The 23,887-nt window shown below is 48.5% G+C and overlaps 3 protein-coding genes across 14 annotated transcripts in view; 2 read left to right on the top strand and 1 right to left on the bottom strand.

Moving 5' to 3' along the window:
* The window catches only part of C13H9orf43 (chromosome 13 C9orf43 homolog), a 36,100-nt gene extending 29,692 nt beyond the window's left edge, over window positions 1–6,408 (bottom strand). For 5 of the 7 annotated variants that reach the window (XR_012907515.1, XR_012907516.1, XM_075946374.1 and 2 more), the window contains exons 1-2: window positions 6,319–6,408; window positions 5,669–5,765 (exon numbers count right to left, since the gene is read on the bottom strand). Coding sequence is in view for 4 of the 7 variants with exons in the window: in XM_075946374.1 (XP_075802489.1) it covers window positions 5,669–5,729 (61 nt within the window). In the remaining 3 variants the exon portion in view is untranslated. The remainder of the gene's footprint in view (window positions 1–5,668; window positions 5,766–6,318) is intronic. The other 2 variants (XM_075946375.1, XM_075946376.1) reach the window with 2 other exon arrangements.
* On the top strand, window positions 6,405–8,786 carry Pole3 (DNA polymerase epsilon 3, accessory subunit). Its single transcript, XM_075946387.1, has 4 exons — window positions 6,405–6,628; window positions 6,721–6,806; window positions 7,104–7,222; window positions 7,413–8,786. Exons 1-4 carry the CDS (start codon window positions 6,563–6,565, stop codon window positions 7,580–7,582), a joined length of 441 nt encoding a protein of 146 aa, XP_075802502.1. The 5' UTR covers window positions 6,405–6,562; the 3' UTR covers window positions 7,583–8,786.
* A 2,779-nt stretch (window positions 8,787–11,565) lies between these two features.
* Window positions 11,566–23,887, top strand: Alad (aminolevulinate dehydratase). 6 transcript variants are annotated; one of them, XM_075946379.1, is made up of 12 exons: window positions 11,566–11,692; window positions 18,755–18,935; window positions 19,607–19,657; window positions 20,180–20,276; window positions 21,001–21,136; window positions 21,241–21,324; window positions 21,413–21,501; window positions 22,020–22,075; window positions 22,158–22,245; window positions 22,333–22,419; window positions 22,675–22,804; window positions 23,752–23,887. In XM_075946379.1, the coding sequence occupies exons 2-12, from the start codon at window positions 18,823–18,825 to the stop codon at window positions 23,811–23,813; spliced, it is 993 nt and encodes a 330-aa protein (XP_075802494.1). In that variant the 5' UTR covers window positions 11,566–11,692; window positions 18,755–18,822; the 3' UTR covers window positions 23,814–23,887. The 6 variants fall into 6 exon arrangements, with proteins under 6 accessions (XP_075802494.1, XP_075802497.1, XP_075802500.1 ...); XM_075946382.1 differs by having other exon boundaries at window positions 11,587–11,692; window positions 18,636–18,935; XM_075946385.1 differs by having other exon boundaries at window positions 11,673–11,696.

The following is a 23,887-nucleotide window of genomic DNA, read 5'->3' as shown; positions in this document are numbered from 1 at the left end:
AGCATCATCTTCATGGTTATGATGCCAGAGCCAAAGACAAGCTCAGGTCAATGTTGCCACGTGGCAAGTCCTCTTAGCTATTGCCCCAAAAAATCTTTCAGCACAAATCTGGCTAAACTCGGTGATGGATGACTAATGAGCCAAAGACGAAAAAGGCTTTTGGGGGGCTGCCTCAACCTAAGACAGGAAATGTGTTTTGACCTGGATGCTTTCCCATGACGGGTAAGGGGTATTGCCTGACGTCCAATGCCACCCAAGACAGGCCTCGTCATAATTTATACAAAAGGGGACCTGTAGGGCCCTGGTCTCCCTTATTCCTGTGGTGCATTCATGGGGACAGTTTATGATCAACTAACTAAGCTTCCTGTGTGTTTCTGTGCTATGCCTGCCCCACCTGGTGGTTAGCTGCAGGGCATTTACTCCATTGTTAATATGGTAATTTCCCACCTGCCTGGGCGGAGATCCTTGTGCTGCAGTCAGGTAGATAAGGACTCCCCCAATGCTGAATAAAGTGGCATTCGGCTGATCTCCTTTCGAATGACCCTGGTCTCTCTGTGTCTTCTTTTCAATCTCCAGGCCCTTGCCCGACTCGCGTTCGGTACTGTGGCGCACGAACTGTACCGAGGGTGTAACACCAAATCGGGTGTTACACAAGCCTTTAGGAGGCATTTTTCACTGTTCAGAATGCTATAATCATCACAGAATATCCCCTACCTATGAATGGCTTTACTTAGACTGCAAATCAGATGGCCTGTTGTTGCTTCAGAGACCACTAACTTTTCATCTACTTCATACTTCTCAGGTCATTTCCTCATAAAAGAGAGTCGAGGGTCCTGGAGACCTGGCTCAATGGTTCAGAGAACTAACTGCTCCTCCAGAGAACCTGAGTTTAATTCCCAGCATTCATGTGATGGCTCACAACCTTCTGTAAAGACAGTTCCAAAGGGTTCCCTACCCCTCTTCTGACCTCCACAAGTACTGTATGCATATGGCATATACATTCAGGCCAACACCACTACACAGAAAATAAATTTTAAAAATTTCATTGTAGGAAAACACACACACATCAACAATTAAAGAAAAGGAGAGGGGACGAGCAGGGCACAAATGATCTGAAGAAAGAAATGGTGAAAATAAGGAGTTCTGACTAGAAGGTGGGGGATAAATATACAGGTGGGGAGTATAATAAAATAACAGTAGAACGTCTGAAAAGATCCTAAAGAATCATCCTTTTCTGTTTTTTTTTTTGTTTTTTTTTTTTTGATTTTTCGAGACAGGGTTTCTCCGTAGCTTTTGGTTCCTGTCCTGGAACTAGCTCTTGTAGACCAGGCTGGCCTCGAACTCACAGAGATCCGCCTGCCTCTGCCTCCCGAGTGCTGGGATTAAAGGCCTGCGGCACCACCACCCAGCTGCCCTTTTCTGGCTTTTGAGACAAGGTTTCTCTGTGTATTTCTGGCTGTCCTGGATCTCACTCTGTAGACCAGGCTGGCCTCGAACTGACAGAGATACACCTGCCTCTGCCTCCCCAGTGCTGAGATTAAAGACGTGCACCACTATGTCTATCTACCTAAAAGTACCTATAATACACATAAGTCAGTATATAAATAGACAGATAGTGTTTAAGTGAAATTTTCCCATCTGGGCTGAGAGTGCTCCCCCCAAGAGCCATAGGCCATCAACAACAACAACAAAACCCACAACACTGGGTATGAGAAACCCTCTTTTTAGTTGTTGGTCAGGGTTGTCCAAGAGACTCCCAAAACATTACAGTCTATTACTACTGTCCTTGGTTGCCCCCCAAAGGTCCTATTACTGAAGACATAATACACTTCAGACACAGGGCTCAAATTAACTTGAAAGCCTCCTCCCCAAAGACTAGCTTTCATGTTACCAGAGGTGCCAAGAAAGAATTTCTTCCAAAGAAGAGAAGCAATCAAAGATGCCTATGAGTCACATCAATGAACAATGTGGCATCATAACTGTAGCATGCACACCTTGGTGGTAACCAACAGCTTTTTCATAGGACTTAAGACCCACTTAACAAGTGGGAGATCATGCCTGGTACTGGAAACCTTGTCAGCTACCTAGAGCTAGGGAAGAACCTACAACCACCAATTTACTAAACTAACTATGCTCTATGTATTTGTCCTTATACCCACAGATAAGCCTAGTTCTCAACCCCTCAATAAGGAAACTTCTCTTTGCAACAGAGACCATTACTGAAAACCACATCCAATCGAAATGCAGAGTTAGAGAGCCCAGTCCCAGTGGTACAGCTACAACACAATTCTTATACCTACGCCTCAGGAACCACTGTGGTAGATGGAAACAGAGAAGCAAGGGTTTTACTGTGAGATTGGGTCTCCTAGAAATGTCAGAAGCTGGGCAGGATGGTGGTGGAACACACCCTTAATCCCAACTCTCAGGAGGCAGAGGCAGGTGGATTTCTGTGAATTCAAAGCCAACCTGATCTACAAAGTGAGTTCTAGGACAGCCAAAGATGTCACACAGAAACCTTGTCTCCAAAACAAACAAATGTCAGAAGTGTTTTGGGATATTATTTTAACTGGGCAAAGATGTGTTACATTTGCTTATGCTGTAGAATATTATTTTGATTATGTAAAGGTGTGTGACACCTGTTTATGCTACGTTTGTTTAACATGTAAGGATGTGTTACACCTGTTTATGCTACGTTTGTTTAACATGTAAGGATGTGTTACACCTGTTTATGCTACGTTTGTTTAACATGTAAGGATGTGTTACACCTGTTTATGCTACGTTTGTTTAACATGTAAGGATGTGTTACACCTGTTTATGCTGTATTTATTTAACATGTAAGGATGTGTTACACCTGTTTATGCTGTATTTATTTAACATGTAAGGATGTGTTACACCTGTTTATGCTGTATTTATTTAACATGTAAGGATGTGTTACACCTGTTTATGCTGTATTTATTTAACATGTAAGGATGTGTTACACCTGTTTATGCTGTATTTATTTAACATGTAAGGATGTGTTACACCTGTTTATGCTGTATTTATTTAACATGTAAGGATGTGTTACACCTGTTTATGCTGTATTTATTTAACATGTAAGGATGTGTTACACCTGTTTATACTGTATTTATTTAACATGTAAGGATGTGTTACACCTGTTTGTGCTACATTTGTTTAACCACGTAAAGATGTGTTGCACTTGTTTCACCTGGCCTGCCTAAGAAACCTGATTGGTCTAATAAAAAGCTGAATGGCCAATAGTTAGGCAAGAGAGAGATCGGCAGGACTGACAGGCAGAGAAAATAAATAGGAGGGGAAATCTAAAGAGAAAAGGAGGAGAATCTACATGAGGGGAAATGTGAGGGACATAAGATATACAGAAGGAAGAAAGGTAGATAAAGGGAAACAGATCAAGTTAAAAGAGCTAGCTGGAAATGAGTCTAGGCTAGGCTGAGCATTCATAACTAATAATTAAGTCTCCATGTCATGATTTGGAAGCTGGTTGGTGGCCCACAAAAGTCTGGTACACAGAAGCTACACCCATGAAGTCCTATCAACATGATTGTCTTAACATGAGCTTAACAAAAACAACACCAATAGACATACTAGCAGAAAAGAAGGAAAGCTCATGAGGCCACTAAGGAATGCTGAGATTTGGAGAAATAGTCTACCCAGGAAAGGCCACAACAATTCGATAATACCAAATGGTCAGTTCTGAAAACATATAAACAACATTATTCAGACTGAGCAGACTATATGTGTATATAAGGGTGTGTGTGTGTGTGTGTGTGTGTGTGTGTGTGTGTGTATACGTGTGTCTCACACACATATATGTAACAATAAAGAAAAAGAGGTCATGAATTTGAAAAAGAGAAGGGGGCTTACATGAAAGAGTATGGAGGAAGGAAAAGGAAGGGGAAAATGTTGTAATTATTTTATGATCTCAAAAAATAAAATAAATTTTTTACATTGTAGGAGCATACATATACATATATGTATATAGATAAAACAAAGGAAAAAGGTCATGAATTTAAAAGAAAACAGGGCTACATGGGAGGTTTGGAGAGGAGAGGGAAGAGGAAATGATATAATTATATTATGATCTCAAAAAATTTTTAATTATTTTTGTAAAAATTGTAGAAGCATTGCTGGGTATGGTGGCCCACACCTTTAGTCCCAGTGCTGGGGAAGCAGAGGTAGGTGGATCTCTGTGAGTTCAAGGCCAGCATGATCTACAGAGTGAGTCCCAGGACAGCCAGAGATACACAGAGAAATCCTGTCTCGAAAAAAAAAATTGTAAAAGCATCGAATAAGATATAAATTCCTAAATAGGACCATATAGCAAGTACTCAATAAATATCATCAGGCTGGGGAGATGCTCCATAGCCAGAGCACTGAGAGGGCAAAACATGGGACTGAGTTCAACGCCCAAATCCACATGAGGTAAGGCACAGTACACGTCTGTAACCCCACTGCTCCCACTAACTAGCCTGGCATATGATGGTGTCTTCAGGTAGAAGGCAAGACCAAGACTCAGGGTAGTCCTCTGGCCTCCATACCAGCATGGCACAGGAATACTAGTACACATTTAAGGACGTTACATTAAATGTACACACAAATAAAATTATACTAAAAATAAGTATTATTCTCTTTTTTAAAATGTCATGTAGTTCCTACAATTACCTTATTCCTTTTAAGATATAATTGTGTTTTATTCATCTATCTGTGGGTTCGGGTGCTAAAGTACACATGTGAGTGAGCAGGAGCCCATTCTCCCGTGAGTCCAGAGACTGCTCGGGTCCTCAGCCTTGGTACAAAGTTTCTCTAACCTCTGAGCCATCTCACTGGTCCCCTTATTCACTTTTTAAGGACACTGTCCATTTCTTCTAGTCAACACATTTATTGACTACCAAATATGTGAGAGAACCTGTTTGGGGCATGGAGAACAGCAATAAACAAACTCTGTTCTAAACAGCTTGCAATTTAAATCAGAAGTAGGAAACTATTGGACTGAGCCAGTATCTTGACACTGAAATGGTTCATTATATGCAGATTTCTGGCTTCTCTTCTAGATCAGCTAAATAGTGGCTGGAACTAAGGCTGAGGAAGTCTTTAAAGCAGGCCTCTTCTAAGAGCGGAGCTCTCTTTGCCATAACAATCCCTCAGTGCCATCCATCACCTTCTTTACCTTGTTGTGGGTTTCTTTTTCTCCCAATAGGAAAATATTTCTTTTTTTAACTTTTTTGTTTTTGCAATTTTTTTTCAAGACAAGGTTTCCCTGTGTAACAATCCTGGCTGTCCTGGAACTAGCTCTTGTAGACCAAGCCGGCCTCAAATTCACAGGGATTCACCTGCCTCTGCCTCCCGAGTGCTGGAAAATATTTCTTTGTAATTATGTCCCCATGAAAAGTGGGAAAATAAGTCTTGGACCATGTTTTAAGAAAAGAAAGAAAGCAACAAAGAGGGAGAGAGAGACACCAACATTAGTTCTCAGTAAGAATTTTTCCTGTACTTAATACAAAAATTATATAACTTAAAACGTCATTGTAAATGTAAAACCTCGTGAAGAGTTTGATGGGGAATATGTACACTGAATCACTTAATGAATTAAGAAATACAACTTTAACACGGGCTTTTGAATGAGAATGAGAATATGATGCATTATTCTTACACTCAGATGCTTCTCGCCCTTTCAGGACCGGACCAGTCCAAACTGAACCCCGGAGTCTCATCAGGTGTCTCCCGATATCACCAGCCTTATAGCTGTTCTAATAAAATAGTTGGCATTAAAAAAAATAACAACAAAGTTTTAGATAACATTTACCCTTAATACGAGTATCACAAAGATGAAAGTGAAATAAGATTAAAGATGGACATCGGTGCAGTAAAATTGAAAGAAAATCTCCACTGAGTTCCGAGCCAAAAAAAGAAAATAAAAAAGTGTCAGTGGTCAGCGATTCCGAGGCATAAAAGGAGATTCCAAAGCCCTCTATTCTAGGGACAATGCTGAGATAGCGAAAACGCTGCGAGGCTTTGGCTCCGCCCACGCCTCCCAGGGCCCCGCCCGCCTCTCCCAGAGAGGCCCCGCCCCTCTCCCAGAGTCCCGCCCATCATGTCCGGCGGTGTTCGCCCCTTGGCTCAGTCTAGCCTTCCCACAACCACAATAGGCACCATGCCGCCCCGTTGCCTAGCAGCGGCGCAAGGCACAATGGGAGAATAGACGGAAAACTCAGAAAGCCAAACTTAGTTTGGTACGAAAGTTCCAGTAATAGTGACAGTACGTGGCAAAGAAACGAGTCTAGAGAGGAACGTGAAGGATACAGTCGAAGCTAGCGAGAACCTCAGTGAGCCGAAACCATCGCGATATGGAAAGCTTGGCTAAACCGCCGACTTTAGGCGGGGCTGAAGAAGGGAGGCTGTGGCGCAAAGCACTGTGGGGCACTGGCAACGTGGGGTGGGACGGAAGCCTCCGAGGGTCAGATCTTACCGACGCGGGAAGTCCAGACACCAGAACTGTTTGAAGAGAAGGCCTGAGGCCGGGGAGGCTCGGGCTCCAGCGGAGGCCATGGCGGAGAGGCCCGAGGACCTAAATCTGCCCAACGCCGTCATTACTAGGATCATTAAGGAAGCGGTGAGCTGCTCGGGCTGGCGAATGGGTCGAGGGCGGACGAGCGAGCCGGAGGTTAACAAGATCCGCGTGTGTGTTTATCTCCACTCTCGCAGCTCCCGGACGGCGTCAACATCTCCAAGGAAGCCCGGAGCGCCATCTCCCGCGCCGCCAGCGTCTTCGTTCTGTATGCCACATCCTGGTGAGTCGAGCAGAGGCAGAAGGAAGGCTCTGCGGGATCTCATCCCCGACTTCGTGGCTTCGTGGCCCCAGTAGAGTTCCCTGCTCCAGTAGAGAGAGCACTCCTCCAGTTCCCACAAATTCTGAAGCAGGTTAAACAAGGTTCCCGTAGCCCTTTGTACGGGGAAGGAATGAACTGAGTCGTGTTCACAAAACCCATGAATCTAAGATAAATACGGATTTTCCCGTCCCACCTCTTGGTGTCTCTTCTTCCCACCCACTCTGACAGCTTCTGAAGGGGTTTTGCTTTTTTCTTCAGTGCGAACAACTTCGCAATGAAAGGGAAGCGCAAGACTCTCAATGCCAGTGATGTGCTGTCAGCCATGGAAGAGATGGAGTTCCAGCGGTTCGTTACACCGTTGAAAGAAGCTCTAGAAGGTATCCATCCGCTCTTCGGTTTCTTAAGCCATATGAAAGATGATCATCCTTTGTTCCCTGATGACCTTGATTGCAGTAATCCGGCACTGGTCACGATTCCTCTGTTTAGTTGGTACCATCTGAGATATGTGATACGGGCCTGGTTATTTTTCTATGCTTTGGTTTGCAATAATCTGCTGCTTCCTTACAGCATACAGGCGGGAACAAAAAGGCAAGAAGGAGGCTTCCGAGCAAAAGAAGAAGGACAAAGACAAAAAAACAGATTCCGAAGAGCAGGACAAGAGCAGGGAGGAAGACGATGAAGATGAAGAACGATTGGATGAGGAAGAACAGAATGAAGAGGAGGAAGTAGACAACTGAGTGGAGAGTGGGCAGACTGGCGCCATGGAAGTGACCACCTACAGTGTTTTCATGTGAAGCCTTTCCCTGAAAGGCAGAGCCATCTTCGGCACAGGTGCCTGAGATCAAAATAAAAACTGACCAGAAAGATGAAAATCAGCTCTTCCAACACTCAGAGAACCTGAAGAATCAGTCTGAAGGTTGTGACTTTTTAGTATAAGGGATTCTGAATGACTAAATAGTTTGATATCGTTTGTTTACTTAAGTATGTGACTAGCTACTTTTTGATCCCATTTCCCTGCCCCTCCAAAAAAGTAATAACTTCCATGTTGCCTGCTGTGTTTCAGTTCACAGAGGCCCTAAAGGCTCAGGGGAGAAACGAGGCTTTGAGCAGTCACCGTGTTTGATTGTACAGTGTTAGCAGTAGGTCAGAATGGTTGCTCTTTAAGAAATGACTAAAAAGCTGTAGGAGAATAAGATAATCTCGTCACTGGATTGTAGCATTACTTGTTAGTTTGTTGTCTAGAGTTAATTAGCCTGTAGCCCTTCTTTATTGACTGTAGATGTTCCGTCTGCTGTGGTGGCTGCACATACATTCTTAAATTCTTAATGTCGATTGTAATCTGTCAAAAAAAATGGTGCCAATTCTTAAAAACAGATGGCTCAGTCTTTGGCAGTAACTCAGTGCCTGCACTGTAAGATTCAGTGCTACCCCCTGGAAGGCATAAAATCCCAGGCTCTCTCTTCATTAGCCCATTTCCCTGACCTGCAGCTGCTGCTTTTCATTCCCTGAACTCTTGACAAGTTCCAGAATTTTTCTCCTCTAGCTCTTTCCCCCTTACATCTCTCTCCTGCCTCTGCTTCCCAGCCCCACTTTCTTCTCCTTTTACTTATTTCATCTTCCAATCTAGGATCTTTAGTAACCTATATACTATCCCAAAGTGCAAGTTCCTCAGAGTCCTTCATCCTCCTGAAATGCCTCTGAAGCTCCAGGCAGAGCTGCCACGCTGTGGCTTTGGAAGTGTCTGCTGGCCTTCCCTTTCTCCCCATTCAGTGCTCCACGCACTTTTTTGTCTTAGCTGGGCACTTGAGGTTGACAAGTAATGTAATGTAGCTGGATACTGTGAGCTGGGTGAGTGGCTGCGGTGAAGACTATTGAAAGTGACTGGGAACTGCTGAGACGATTTTAATGCTTTATACAAATAAAGAACATTTTTGTTTAAAATGATGACTCATACCATGTGCTTTTGGAAAGGATCCATCTAGATCGATCAATATCTATCTCTCTCTCTGTCACGCACACACACACAGAAGCACAGAACCCTGTATCTCTGGATCACCAGCAGGTGAGTGAGCATAACCACAGCCAACATTTTCCAAGAGTCTCTTGGTTACTCTGTATACATGACTAGCTCCCACGTCTTAAGCTCTTTATGTGTCTAGCACTTTTCAAAGTGCTTCCAGGTATGTTTGTTGTTTTCAAGTAGCCTTGAATGTCCCAGCATTCACTTTGTAAACCAGGCTGGCCTTGAACTCACAGAGAGATTTGCCTCTGCGACAGTGCTGGGATTAAAGACTTGAGCCATCACCGCCTAGCCAGGTATTAATTCTTAACTCCTATCAAACAGCATTTCCGTTACCTCTGTTAGGTCTTAACCACAGCTCTATATCGTTCTTAAGTCAACTTTATTTCACAAAGAACCCAATGGTCATTTGATATCCTTTCTTCATTCCATGTATAATACTTAGCAAATAGATCTTCCAAGAACATTACTTTGTGAGATCTACCATCTAATAACACCATAAAGCCGTTTGTGTGCCAATAGAAATGGAAAGAACTCAGTTAACAGGGTACTTGCCTAGCATGTTCAAACAAACAAACAAAAGAAGTTCTTCTTTATGTCTTTAGTTCATCCTTAGCCAAACTTTTTAACTGTCTAAGAGAAACCTTTTTTTTAAATTTATTTATTTATTAAGGATTTCTGCCTCCTCCCCGCAACTGCCTCCCATTTCCCTCCCCCTCCCCCGATCAAGTCCTCCTCCCTCATCTGCTCGAAGAGCAATCAGGGTTCCCTGACCTGTGGGAAGCCCAAGGACCGCCCACCTCTATCCAGGTCTAGTAAGGTGAGCATCCAAACTGCCTAGGTTCCCCAAAAGGTAGTAAGTGCAGTAGGATCAAAAACCCACTGCGATTGTTCTTGATTCTCAGTAGTCCTCATTGTCCGCTATGTTCAGCAAGTCCGGTTGTATCCCATGCTTTTTCAGACCCAGGCCAGCTGGCCTTGGTGAGTTCCCAGTAGAACATCCCCATTGTCTCAGTGTGTGGGTGCTCCCCTCCCGGTCCTGAGTTCCTTGCTCGTGCTCCGTCTCCTTCTGCTCCTGATTTGGATCTTGAGATTTCTGTCCAGTGCTCCAATGTGGGTCTCTGTCTCTGTCTCCTTTCATCGCCTGATGAAGGTTAATATTCATGAGGATGCCTATGTGTTTGTCTTTGGATTCACCTTCTTATTTGCTAAGAGAAACCTTTTCTATCTGGAAGAATCTTTGAAGTCATCCATCAGCTTTTTCTCAGTCAGTCTACACCTCCCCATAATGGCATCTGAATTTTGAAGGTTTTCCAGCAGACCAAGGTAAGTTTCTCATCTCTAAGCAGAGTGCTTCAGTAGCATGGATCTTGTTCTAATTCATTCAATTCATTCTTATAGGAAGTTGAAGCTCTTTTACGAGAAATTACTGAGATCATGATCCAGTGGCCTTTGGCCTTCTGTTTTTATTTTCATAAACTTTGTAAATGGTTGGGATAATTTCAGATACAGAAGAATTACAAAGAGTGCAGTTCTCATGTGCCCTTCATCCGACTTTAAGTCTAAATTTTCTAGTGAATGTTTAAAATCCAAAATGAGATTCACAGATCATAAACTTAACCATTTTGAACTGAAGATTTGCTGATACTAAGCACATTTACAGTATTACACAGCTACTCTTCCACCCCTCTCACTAGTGAGCAGTCACTGCCTCACCCCCCACCCCAAGTCTTTGTTTCTGGCCTCATAAACCCCAGACTCCATGCTCTGAGCGTCCACAGAACTTTGTTTAACTTTTTGTTGTTTTTGTTTGATTGATTTTGTTTTTTAATTTGTTTTTCGAGAAGGGTTTCTGTGTGTAACACCTCTAACTGTCCTGGAACTCACTCTGTAGACCAGGCTGGCCTTGAATTCAGAGATTCACCTGCCCCTGCCACCCAAGTGCTGGGATTTGTGCGTCGTCACCACTGCCTGGCTAAATTTTTAAATTAATCGTGTTGTCTGTTGTTTTTTTGTTTGTTTGTTTGTTTTTTTTATGTTGAGACAGCTATCACTATGTAATAGCATTGGCTGGCCTGGAACTCACTTTGTAGACCAAGTTGACCTCAAATTCAGAGATCCACCTGTCTCTACTTCCTAGTGCTGGGTTGAAAGGGTATACCACCAGTCTGCTCCCTTTGGTCAGATTTTAATGTATACATTTTAGGTAAACATGATACCCCTGTCATATGTGGTTACTTTTTTTTATTTTCAATATCCACATCTTTCAACCCATCCACAGATCAAGGGCTGGGCAATTAATTACGCTGTAATAAATTTGTCTAAAATGGGCCGTCTGCTGCTGAATGCAACAACTTTAAAGTGCATAGTCCGCCAAAATTCTGTGTTTTATCGTCCTGAACACCCTTTTTTTTTTTTTTTAACCAAAGAGCAACAGCCAGTTTTTTGCTGGAGGCTAAGAAGAGACCTAGAGAACTCTTCGGTGAGTTCGGAAGGACAAGCCAGGGTCCGCCCAGAGGCTCGGGCCTTCTCCACTCAAGTGAGGCCCAAGGGGTCGGATGGTGTGTGGACTGGAGAGGCGGGGTAGGCGGGCTCTCGGGCTCCCCGAAGGCTCCAGATTGGCCAAGATTTCACTCTCGGAGAGTGGGCAAGGCCCAGCGAGCGAGCAGAGGCTGCCCTGAAGGGAGCGTAGGCTGCACGCCCGTGGGGGCGGGCAGAAGGAGAGCCGCTTCCGGGTGAGTCGCCCCGCCCCCACGTGGACTAGCTCTCTCAGAGCGGGAGAGGCGGGAGTCAGGAGCGGAGCTGCGGCGGGGGAGCAGTGTCCGTGGTAGGTGAGCGGGCCCGTCCTCTGGCAAGTGGTGGTTTGGGTGTGCATCCCGGATGGCATTGTGCTTCTGACGCTCTGGCGCTGCGGCGGAGACGCAGTCCTGGTGCACCCTCTAGAGTGGGCAGAATCTTGCCGCTACACGGTCTTGTGCATCCAGGATTGGGGATTCAAAAGTGGCCTCCACCCTCCTCCCTTCTCCGAGGCCGCTGGGGGTAGTCTGGGAGCGCGAGGTGTCTGGCAGGCTGGAGAGCTAGGGGAAAACAATCTGCTCTTTCAGTCAATACAACCACCCACTGAGGTCTCTTGAAGCCCCAGTTTACCACGTGAAGAGACAGGAGTTTGCCCCCAAGCCTTTTAAATCCCACTTAACTCTCCTGCTACCAGCAGTGGTCAGGTCTAGGTCACATCCTCTTCCCTCCCCTCCTCCCTCACTTGGAGCTCTCAGTCGGCTCATCTCTGCTGGGAATATCATGTATGAACTCTGTTCTTCTAGTGTCAAAGGCCAAAGTGAGAATTGAGGGCTGCTGGACTCCTGAATTTTGGACCAGATTTCCTGCTGCCCTGTTCTTATGTCCTTCTCAGAGTTCAGTTTTACCATTGTTGGATGTAGAAGCTCCCAGCCAGAATTTTATAGCAATCTGGGAAAAGCAACTCATAGTTTGAAATGGCTAAACCCTGGCAGGGGAGATTACGCCAGCAGACCAGACAAGGTCTAGTTTTCTGTCTGATCCCTCCTATAATACTGTGGCAGGTGGCAGCTAAAGTATTCAGGTCCGACTGCCCGTAGCTGCCTTTCCTGGGCCGTTTTGAGAATGCTTCAGATTTCCCAGCGTTAGACCTTCCACCTAGCTGGCCCTCCTGAGGAATCTATTCCCCAACCCTTGCAGAGCCTGCCAGAACTGGCACCAGCTCACCTCTATCTATGCCAAGAGCACAGCCTCTGGAATCCTCCATGGGGATTCCATGGGAACCCAGGTCCTGAAGCTCTTTCTCAGCCACACCTGGTGGCAGTCTCACTCCAAAGTTAGGGGACATCGCCTCCTAAGGAAGCTGAAACCTCTCTGGTCCTGCAGTGTCTCCATGGAGCTCCCTTGACTCTCCTCCTTCTTATCCAGCACATGCTGCTGGATCCCCATTCTCTCCTCAGCACTGGCTGGAATGTATATCCTTCCTTAGTTGCAGGGCAGGGTCACAGTACTGTGTGCTCACCCCAGCTTACTGTGCTGCTGCTGTGTCAGACACACCTCATCGCTAGCTCATCGACTTGATAATATCAACACATTTTAGATTTTGAAAGGGGGCATCTAAAAGGCCTTGCCCAAAGTTAGAGTCGACAGTGGGGCTGTTTAACCCAGAAACAATTCTTTCTGTCCACTTTGCGCAGCTTGCTAGCAGAGGGAGGCTCTTTTAAATGAGGGAGAAGGTGAGCTGGGTCCCTGTGGTCCTGTATTCCTGTTAGTGCATGGGATTGAAGCTGAAGTTTGCAAACTCCCTGAGTTTGGGGAAAATGCCCTGCCCTTGTTTGAGAATCTTCCAGACTCCAAAGGAACTCTCAAAGGAAAATTCTGATCTAGAATTGATTCTGTGAAGCAGAAGCAACTCCAGGCACCTCTCCACCGTGTGGACTTGAATGAAACATCTGCTGTGACAGACTGTGGAGTAGGTCAGGAGCCTCGTCCACGGTGTTTCTCCTATCCAAGTGTGAAGGGTTACATAGGACTCTTCTTTTTCTTTTTAATTTGCACTGACATCTCTCTGAGTTTTTTCTGGTGACAGGCAAAATAAAAACCTACACCTGGGCAAAAGATACTACTCTTAGTCTCAGTGCAGGGGACCCGGGCTCAGTTCCTAGACTCCACATAGTAGCTCAACAACCATAAGTAATTCTAGTTCCGGGGGATCCCACAGCCCCTTCTCTTGTGAGATATTTGATTGCACTATGTAAAGATATGTCCTTGTGATTGGTTTAATAGACAGCTATACAGCCAATAACAGCTAGGCTGGAGGTATAACAGGGACTTCAGGGCAGAGAGAGCTCTGGGAAGAAGAAAGGTGGAGTCGCCAGCCAGATGCAGAGGATATAAGACATGCAGAAGTAAAAGCCACTAGCCACGTGGCAGCATGTAGCTGAATGGAAATGTTATAAGAACTAGTGAGACAAGAAGCTATAGGCCAAGCTTTTATAATTAATAAGTCTCCGTGTCATTTTTTTTTGTGAGCTGGCAGCCTTAAGAAAAATCTGTCTATATCTTTCTGAACTCTGCCGTCACTGCAAATGCATGATGCGTTCACATGCCCATAGGCAAAATACTGCTAGGCATAAAATCTTCAACATTTAACAAAATCCAAGTTGTGCTGTTCTGGCTGGGGAAGTAGCTCAGTAATGGAGCACAGGGTTCCAGGAGTTCAGTCCCACAAGAAGCAAACAGGAGCTGCTGTAGTGCCCCACCGCCCACACCTCTGCACCCCTCCATAGCTCCCACCACCCACACCTCTGCACCCATCCATAGCTCCCACCACCCACACCTCTGTACCCCCCCATAGCTCCCACCACCCACACCTCTGCACCCCCCCATAGCTCCCACCACCCACACCTCTGCACCCCTCCATAGCTCCCACCACCCACACCTCTGCACTCCCTCCATAGCTCCCACCACCCACACCTCTGCACCCCCCCATAGCTCCCACCGCCCACACCTCTGCACCCCTCCATAGCTCCCACCGCCCACACCTCTGCACTCCCCCCATAGCTCCCACCACCCACACCTCTGCACTCCCCCATAGCTCCCACCGCCCACACCTCTGCACCCCCCCATAGCTCCCACCACCCACACCTCTGCACCCCTCCATAGCTCCCACCACCCACACCTCTGCACCCCCCCATAGCTCCCACCACCCACACCTCTGCACCCCCCCATAGCTCCCACCACCCACACCTCTGCACCCCTCCATAGCTCCCACCACCCACACCTCTGCACTCCCTCCATAGCTCCCACCACCCACACCTCTGCACCCCCCCATAGCTCCCACCGCCCACACCTCTGCACCCCTCCATAGCTCCCACCGCCCACACCTCTGCACTCCCCCCATAGCTCCCACCACCCACACCTCTGCACTCCCCCATAGCTCCCACCGCCCACACCTCTGCACCCCCCCATAGCTCCCACCACCCACACCTCTGCACCCCTCCATAGCTCCCACCACCCACACCTCTGCACCCCCCCATAGCTCCCACCGCCCACACCTCTGCACTCCTCCATAGCTCCCACCGCCCACACCTCTGTACCCCTCCATAGCTCCCACCACCCACACCTCTGCACTCCTCCCATAGCTCCCACCACCCACACCTCTGCACCCCTCCATAGCTCCCACCACCCACACCTCTGCACTCCCCCATAGCTCCCACCGCCCACACCTCTGCACCCCTCCATAGCTCCCACCACCCACACCTCTGCACCCCTCCATAGCTCCCACCACCCACACCTCTGCACTCCTCCATAGCTCCCACCACCCACACCTCTGCACTCCCCCAAAGCTCCCACCGCCCACACCTCTGCACCCCTCCATAGCTCCCACCACCCACACCTCTGCACTCCCCCATAGCTCCCACCACCCACACCTCTGCACTCCCCCATAGCTCCCACCACCCACACCTCTGCACCCCTCCATAGCTCCCACCACCCACACCTCTGCACTCCTCCCCCATAGCTCCCACCACCCACACCTCTGCACTCCTCCATAGCTCCCACCACCCACACCTCTGCACTCCTCCATAGCTCCCACCACCCACACCTCTGCACTCCTCCATAGCTCCCACCACCCACACCTCTGCACTCCTCCATAGCTCCCACCACCCACACCTCTGCACCCCTCCATAGCTCCCACCACCCACACCTCTGCACTCCCCCATAGCTCCCACCGCCCACACCTCTGCACCCCTCCATAGCTCCCACCACCCACACCTCTGCACTCCCCCATAGCTCCCACCGCCCACACCTCTGCACCCCCCCATAGCTCCCACCGCCCACACCTCTGCATCCCCCCATAGCTCCCACCACCCACACCTCTGCACTCCTCCATAGCTCCCACCGCCCACGCTCTGCACTCCCCCCATAGTTCCAAGCTACCTTGAAGTAGAATTTGGAGAACCACACAGCTCCTAGGTGGCCCTCCAAGTTTGCTTTCAGGCAGATGGCCTATCAGTTACTCCCTTAAGCTTTTATAGGTAATGAGTAAGAGCCAGGGAATGCAGGTATGGATTCCAGAAGCCAGGTCCTGCTACAGAGAATGTTCTTGGGCAGATGAATCCAAATATGCACCTGGTTTCAAAACCTGGCTCCAAGCCACAATGGCATTGAGCAAGTTCCATAACCTCTCCTGGCTTCTATTTCCTAACTATTTCACTGAACGCTATATTGATTTTTGCAGTTAAATGAGCTGAAGTTCTACCTTCAGTGCTCTGTGCTGCTGGACTCAGTAGATCCGTGTCCGCAGAGGGAGACCAGCTGGAGCCCAGAACAAGGTCAAATTCTGTTTTTTTCACTAACTGGCTATATGGTTTTGAGCAAATAATTTTACCTCTCAGCTAACTCCTGAAAGATAAGAGAGCCAAGTTTTGCACAAAGTGGATAGATAAATCCTCGCGTGTGCTGAGTGTGACATCTCTAAGGAGGCCTGGCCGCCCGTGTCCTGTGATGAGGCTGGCCCACCCAGGGGTGTGGTGATAGGGTTGGTCCTGTGTGGTCCTGATAACCCAGCTGGGATAAGATGGGCCCCTGAGCTAGTTGGGAGGACTGAGAAACAAACCCAGCAGGGCACAGCGAAGGATTCCAGTGTTCTGGACTTGTTTCCATTTCTGATTTGCTGCAGGACTTTGGGTAAGTACCTCCCCTCTGGTCCTGGATATTTCCTTTGTTCAAAGAGCCAGGGATTCAAACCTACCAGCCTCCACTTTCTGTGGCTTTTTTTTTTTTAACTTGTCTGCTTAGTAGCCAAAGGGTATCTCTGAAAGCAAATGTCTAAAATGGAACTAGCTGTCCAGCCCTTCATCCCACTACCCTCTTCCTGCTTTGTTCCTGTCTCCGTTGTCCCCTGGGTCAGAGCATCTGCCCTAGAAGACAGCTTCTTGGCTGCCTCCTGACCTCCCCTGCTCCTCTGCTTCCTGTCTGGTCTCCTCAGCCACAAGAGTTCTCTTAAAGGCGCGTCAGGCCAGTGCCCTATTTGCTGCTCAGAATGCTTGTCCCTGTCTCAATTCCTCCACCTCTGTCACGTGGTCCCTGTTACATCTGTGAGTATTCAGAACAGTCCACAGCAATCCTCACCTTTCCCCCTGCCAGATTCACACATCCCACAGAAGAGACCCCAAGCCCTGTCTTCTTCTACAAGCTCTCCTGCCCTCCTCTCTGGGTCCCAGGATCATGTAGGCCTGGACTGCCTGGCTCTGCAATGTACTTAGGGGTCCTGCCCATCCCCCCAGGATTAGCCTATGACTTCCAAAAGGCATGTGTGAGGGTGCTGTCGGGGGCTGGCACACAGTAGGTGCTCCTAAAACAGTGTGGCACCCAGGCTTCCTTCAGGCGTATATCACTTTTGAGACATGCAGTTTTGTCTTGTGCTCGATGTGATGAAATACTTGCTCTGTGCTAGAGTCCATGTGTCCGGGGAGAGCACAGTGTGGGAGGCAGGACTGCCCTGTAGAAGCTCTGTTTACTAGGGCAAGATAAGCCAGTAACACAAAGAACTGTTACATAAGAGGCATTGTGAAGTGGGCAAGAAGGAAGCCACGCGGGAGAGGGTGAGGCTGTGCAGAGTGTAGGCCTAGGGAAAGAGAGGAGCGTGCCATCACAAAACAAGCAGTTGGACTGGTGGAGCGCTTGCCTGGCGTTCACAGAAGCCTGGGTTCCTGTCTGAGAATCACATAATCCTAAGCCTTGAGGGTTAGATGCAGGAGGATCAGTTGTTTGTACTTGACCAGCGCAGAAGGCTCCTTGGTTGTACGAGCTCTTTAGAGGACACTGTACAGGGGAGGTACATGTGTGTCCCTCTGTCCAGTCATGCACGCAGTACTTGATCTTGGAATACATTGTGCCTCTGGCCACAGTCCACGTGCCAAGGCATTAACAGTGCTTTGCACTGGCAGCGGAATTCCAGGGCATTTTTCTTTTTGCTTATCTAAAATACTTGCTAAGCAAGTTTGAGGCCAGCCTGAATTACATAGTGAAACCCTACCTCAAAATCAACACAAAATCCTAAGGCTGGGGCTGTAACTTAGTAGTTGAATCCTTGCGTCCCATGTGCAAAGCCCCTGAGTTTGATCCATGGCACCACATTAAAAAAAAAAAAAAGTTCACAAAACAAAAAAAGCCGGGTGGTGGCGCACGCCTTTAATCCCAGGACTCAGGAGGCAGAAGCAGGCGGATCTTTGTGAGTTTGAGGACCGGCTCCAAAGTTACAGAAACAAGTCTCCAAAAACAAAAAAAAAAAACAAACAAAAAAAACAAAAACAAAAAAGTTAACCTCTCAATCTGCCTTAATCATGGGCGTTTTTAATGCATTAAATGAAGTTTAAATGTTGAATGAACAGTACTTCTCAAAATATGTGCAAGGAAGGATCCATTCGGTTTCTCTTTTATTTCTAATCTTCAGATTCTTTACTAAGATACAATTTAAAGTTGCCAGAGATTTTATGTAATATTTTATGTGCATTAGTGTTTTGTCTGTATTCATGTCTGTGTGGAGGTGTCAGATCCTCTGGAACTGGAGTTACAGACAGTTGTGCACTGACATGTGGGTGCTGGGAATTGAACCCAGGTCCTCTGGAAGAGCAGCCAGTGCTCTTAACCATGAGCAATCTCTCCAGCCCCTGAAAACTGGTTTGTTTGTTTTTTAACTATCAGTCCTGGGAACTACAGCCCAAAATGAAATTTCTCGGAAACTTCTACAGGATTCCCTGCCTTACCTTGTTCTGGAGGGACAGCAGTTGACTGGAGAGAGGGGAGGCAGAAACCTGAAAGAACTGTCCTCCAAATGTCACGTCTTATGCCTCCTGTTGATCCCCCACAGAGCTGAGTGGACAGCGGACCCCGGAGCCTAGAGTCCATCTAGCATCTGCCCTGTGCCCCGCCCACACCATGCATCACCAGTCCATACTGCACAGCGGCTACTTCCACCCACTGCTGCGGACCTGGCAAGCCTCTGCCTCCACCATCAGTGCCTCCAACCTCATCTATCCCATCTTTGTCACGTGAGTCCCCAGCGGTGTGCCAGACCTGGAGCACTCAGTCCTGTTGGGAGGGGGAAGCCTTAAAGTGGTCTGTGAGGTTGGGGACTATGGTCTTTGGAACCATACAAGCTCTGAAAAGAACTTAGTCACTCCAGTTGTAAAGTCAAGATTACCCTTGCCATTCCAGAGCTTTGGTGGTTAAAACAGGAGGAGGAAGTATCTGGGTCAAATGTTATGTCTGAGTTAGGAGGCAACTGTTAGCAATCACAGAAGATATTTGTGGAGTGCTTACTGCATAGCAGGTACTGTGCTAGGCTCCTGCAGTCCTGGCCTCTTCACAAGGAAGAAAAAGACATCCTTATGCGTCCCAACTCTGGAGGGCAGGGATTGTTGCCTGATTGGCTCACTGTTCTTATCAGTACCTAGAACACTACCTAGCACATGAGAACTGTTGGGTAAATCTTAAGTGCTTGAAGAAATTAATCTACGCAGGATCCAGATGAAGCACCTAAGGCTAAAGGACACAAGGACCCTCTGAACTCAGAGTCAAGTCCTTCAGTACCGTTGCTCTTAGTGCCATGCTATTATTGTTCCTGTTACTATTAGGCCTGGGCTTGGCCAGGCAGGGGGCTCAGACATCCCATCCTTCTCAGCCACACAACCATTAATTCGTAACTCTCCAACTCTTGCAGGGATGTTCCTGATGACGTCCAGCCTATTGCCAGCCTCCCAGGAGTGGCCAGGTAGGGGTTATAGTGGGTGGCGGGGATGGTGGAAGGAGAGATTGCACAGGTGCAGGTGCCAGGAAGTAGAAGCACACTTAACAGGTAGCAGATATGGAAAGACACTGGAAAGAAGGATTTCGTGGAGAGGTAACTGTTAGCTAGTATGGGAGGCAACCTCATAAAGTGATAAGCATCCCACCATCGGGGACATTGGGGCAGAGGCTATTGTAGGCAGGAACTGAGCTTGAGACGGGAGGAGTCTGCCACAGCTAACTGCATAGCTCTGCTGTCTGTGACCCAGTTTGCCCGTCTCTGGTGGGTATGCTGCTACTTGGTCCTGGACTGTGGGGCTTGACGCTCTCCGGTACCCTACACAGCTTGGCTCTTCACTGAGGACTTCTCACATGCTAGCAAGTGTGTTTCCACAGAGCTATACCCCAGCCTGCCGCTTGACTTGTAACCGAAGCACTAGTCAAAGGCATGGAGGCCTGGGCAGGAGACCTGTTCCCTCAGCGCTTTGCGCTTCCTGCCCTTCCCCAGGTATGGCGTGAACCAGCTAGAGGACATGCTGAGACCCCTGGTGGAAGCAGGCCTGCGCGCTGTCCTGATCTTTGGTGTCCCCAGCAGAGTTCCCAAGGTGACAAATGGAAGAGTGGAGAGGAAGATGAGGGAAGTGCCTGGGCTGGTAGAGCTTGCTGTTCCAGCTTGAGGACCTGAGTTCAGTCCCAAGACCCATTCTGAAAAGCTGAGAGGCAGTGCATTACTGTTCTCCAGTGCTGAGGAGGTAGCGACTGGGGCTCCTGGGGTTTTCGAGACAGCCAGTCTGCCTGATTGGACACCTGTGGCACGGTGGTACACACCTTTAATCCCAGCATGAGATTGGTACGACAGGCAGCCTCTCTCTCAATTCAAAGCCTGCATGGTCTATACAGCTAGTTCTAGGCCAGCCAGAACTACATGGTAAGTGAGATCCTACTTCCAAAACAAAAAAATTAAACTAACGTGGATAGTGATTGAGGAAGACACCCAGTTTTGGCCTGTGCTCTCCACATGCGGACACACACACACACATATAAGAAGGAAGGAAAGACAAAGGAAGCCCGAGGGAGGGAGGACTGAAGCGCTGTGCTCACTGTGGCCTTGCTCTGCTCTGGGCAGGCTTTGGGGGCCATAGTTGCATTGCTGTATTCTTTGCCTTTGACCCCAGGTCAGGAAGCTCACGAGTAGGCCTGTGACAGCCTAACTGGGTGGTTCTGCTGTACTCTGTAAATGGGGCTGGGCTTGTGTTCTTCGGTGGCAGCCAGCATACCTTCTGAAAAAGTGTGTAATAGACGTACCACCTTGTCCTTCCCCGGTTCCAGGACGAACAGGGCTCTGCAGCTGACTCTGAGGACTCCCCGGCTGTTGAGGCCGTCCGCTTGTTGAGGAAGACCTTCCCTGACCTCCTAGTGGCCTGTGATGTTTGCCTGTGCCCCTACACCTCCCATGGTCACTGTGGTGAGCTCCTGCATACAGACCGTGTTATTTCAGCCCAGCGGTCCCCCAGGGTGGGGACAGACAAGGGCCAAGGTGCACTCCCAATCCACCATCTTGTCTCCCAGGCCTCCTGAGTGAGAAAGGAGCATTCCTAGCTGAGGAAAGCCGACAGCGGTTGGCAGAGGTGGCACTGGCCTATGCCAAGGCAGGTGAGTGAGTGCCCTAGTAGCAGAGACAGGGAGTCAGCATGTGGGCAAGAAAGATCCAGAATTCTGAAGGTCACCCTCTGTCCCTCAGGATGTCAGGTTGTAGCTCCATCAGACATGATGGACGGACGTGTCGAAGCCATCAAGACTGCCCTGCTAAAACACGGACTTGGCAACAGGGTATGACCTGAGGGCAGGGCAGGGTGTGAGGTTGGATGGATGGAGAGGACCTGGGCAGCCCTCGGAATATGGCTCAGTCAGTAAAGCACTTGCTTGCAAGTGTGAGGACCTGAGTTCGGATCTTCTAACCCATGTAAGAAGCAGGCATGGTGGTGTGTGTATGTAATCCCAGTGATGGGGAGGTGGAGCTTGCTGGCCTGCTAGCCTACCCTTGGTAAAGTTGTAGGCCAGTGAGAGATCCTATCTCAGAAACCGTAGCCAGCACCTAAGGAATGCTGCTGTTGTTGTCTGTGCTCCGCATGCGTGTGCACACACACGTACCTACACGTGAGCCAGTACAACAGTGCATCTCAGAACTGAGAGCGATGCTGGGTGAGCCCTTCGGGTTACACCTCAAGGCCTGGTAGTCAGAGACTAGATTATAGGTCCTTTGATTCCTGCCTGAGGACCTTCCCTTGTTTGACCCCTGGGATTTGGGAAGGGCTGACTCGGCCTAGACTCCACTGTCTTCTCTCTAGGTCTCTGTGATGAGCTATAGTGCCAAATTTGCCTCCTGTTTCTATGGCCCTTTCCGGTGAGTGGAGTCAACAGTGGTCTATTAAATTCCTGGCCCAGTCTCCTGACGCTGGACCCCAGCATTGTGATATTCTTTGCAGGGATGCAGCTCAGTCGAGCCCAGCTTTTGGGGACCGCCGCTGTTATCAGCTGCCTCCTGGAGCCCGTGGCCTGGCCCTCCGTGCAGTCGTGAGTGATCTCAACTTAAACCCCATACCCACCTGTCCTGTCCTGTCCCTGTCTCAGGCGCTACCCACACTTTGCCCTTATCCCTAGGCCCGGGACATTCGGGAAGGAGCTGACATGCTCATGGTGAAGCCAGGATTGCCCTACCTGGATGTGGTGCGGGAGGTGAAGGACAAGGTAAGGACAGAATGTAGGGTGGGAGAGATTGTCCCCCATAATGGACCCTAAATGGGAGAGGGGGGCTGTAGAATCAATCTCTGAGCCAGAACAGGAACCCTCTCCCACCCTGCTTAGTTCTACGTGGCTCACGGCAGCACCTAGACAGCTGTGGACGGACGGTTTCAGAGTGAGCTGGCTCTCAGTGGCAGTGATTATTCAGACGGGGCAGGAAGGAAGGGACAGTCACTTGACCCCATCTGCCATTCTCTGCAGCACCCCGAGCTCCCCCTCGCGGTATACCAGGTGTCAGGAGAGTTTGCCATGTTGTGGCACGGAGCCCAGGCTGGGGCCTTTGATCTCAGGACTGCTGTACTGGAGGCTGTAACTGCCTTCCGCAGAGCTGGTAAGCAGGGGTGGGGTTCGTGACTTGTGCCGCAGGGCATGATGGGCACTCTGCCCAAGAAAGAAGCAAAAGTCTTGAGAAGCTCGGATTCTTTGCCCAGTTCGGATCACCAGGCACAAATAGAGAAGAGTGTGAGGAAGGGCAGAAAACTGCAGCGAGACAGGAATAGGACCGCCATATGGCTTTCTGCTTGTGAGAGCTTGGGCAAGCCACTTTGTACATACTGTCCTGAGGAGTGCCTGAGATGGGAGCAGGTTTTGCTAGTATCACAGACCATCCTGGTCGTCAGGGTGGGTTTAACAGCAGACGCCTGTTAGCCCCACTTACCAGAAAGGTCCATAGAAAAAAGCAAATTGAAGCCCGGCGGTGGTGGCACGCGCCTTTAATCCCAGCACTCAGGAGGCAGAGGCCTGCAGATCTCTGAGTTTGAGGCCAGTCTGGTCAGAGCTAGTTCCAGGACAGGCACCACCAAAGATACAGAGAAGCCTTGTCTCAAAAAGAAGGAGGGAGGGACGGATGGAGGGACAGAGAGACGGAGAGGGGGGTATTATGTATGCGCAGTGCCTGCAGAGGCCACAAGAGGACATCAGATCACTGGGAACTGGAATTGGAATTGTGGGTAGTTATTTGCTTCCTGACATGGGTCTAAGTCTGGCTGGATCTCAGAGTGACATGGCAGAGGAGAAAGAGCCTCAGCTAGAAATGTCTGTAGTTTGGTCTCAGTGCCGCACTGGGCCTCGGTTTCCCCAGACAGCTGGGACATTCAGGCTAGTGCTTGCCTGCTTCTTCTGCACATATCACACATCAGCAAATCGGGCCCCAGGTTCAGTCTTAGGCTGCGACACCATGCTGTGCCTCTCCATGGTGGTCCTTCCCTGCCTGGCCCTCCTCTCCCAAGTGTGCTAAGAGCTGATGTCATAACCCTCTTGTTTTTGTTTTCTATGTAGGTGCCGACATTATCATCACCTACTTTACACCCCAGTTGCTGAAGTGGCTAAAGGAAGAGTGATGGAGAGTATAGGATTTGATCTTGACAAAGCTCCTTGGGCCTTGAGTGAAACCAAAGTAAATGCTGGAACTGTG

This window comes from Microtus pennsylvanicus, chromosome 13, assembly GCF_037038515.1.
Source record: "Microtus pennsylvanicus isolate mMicPen1 chromosome 13, mMicPen1.hap1, whole genome shotgun sequence".
Lineage (NCBI taxonomy): Eukaryota > Metazoa > Chordata > Mammalia > Rodentia > Cricetidae > Microtus > Microtus pennsylvanicus.
The sequence above is the reverse complement of the archived record's forward strand: the minus strand, read 5'-3'. Positions and strand labels throughout refer to the sequence as shown.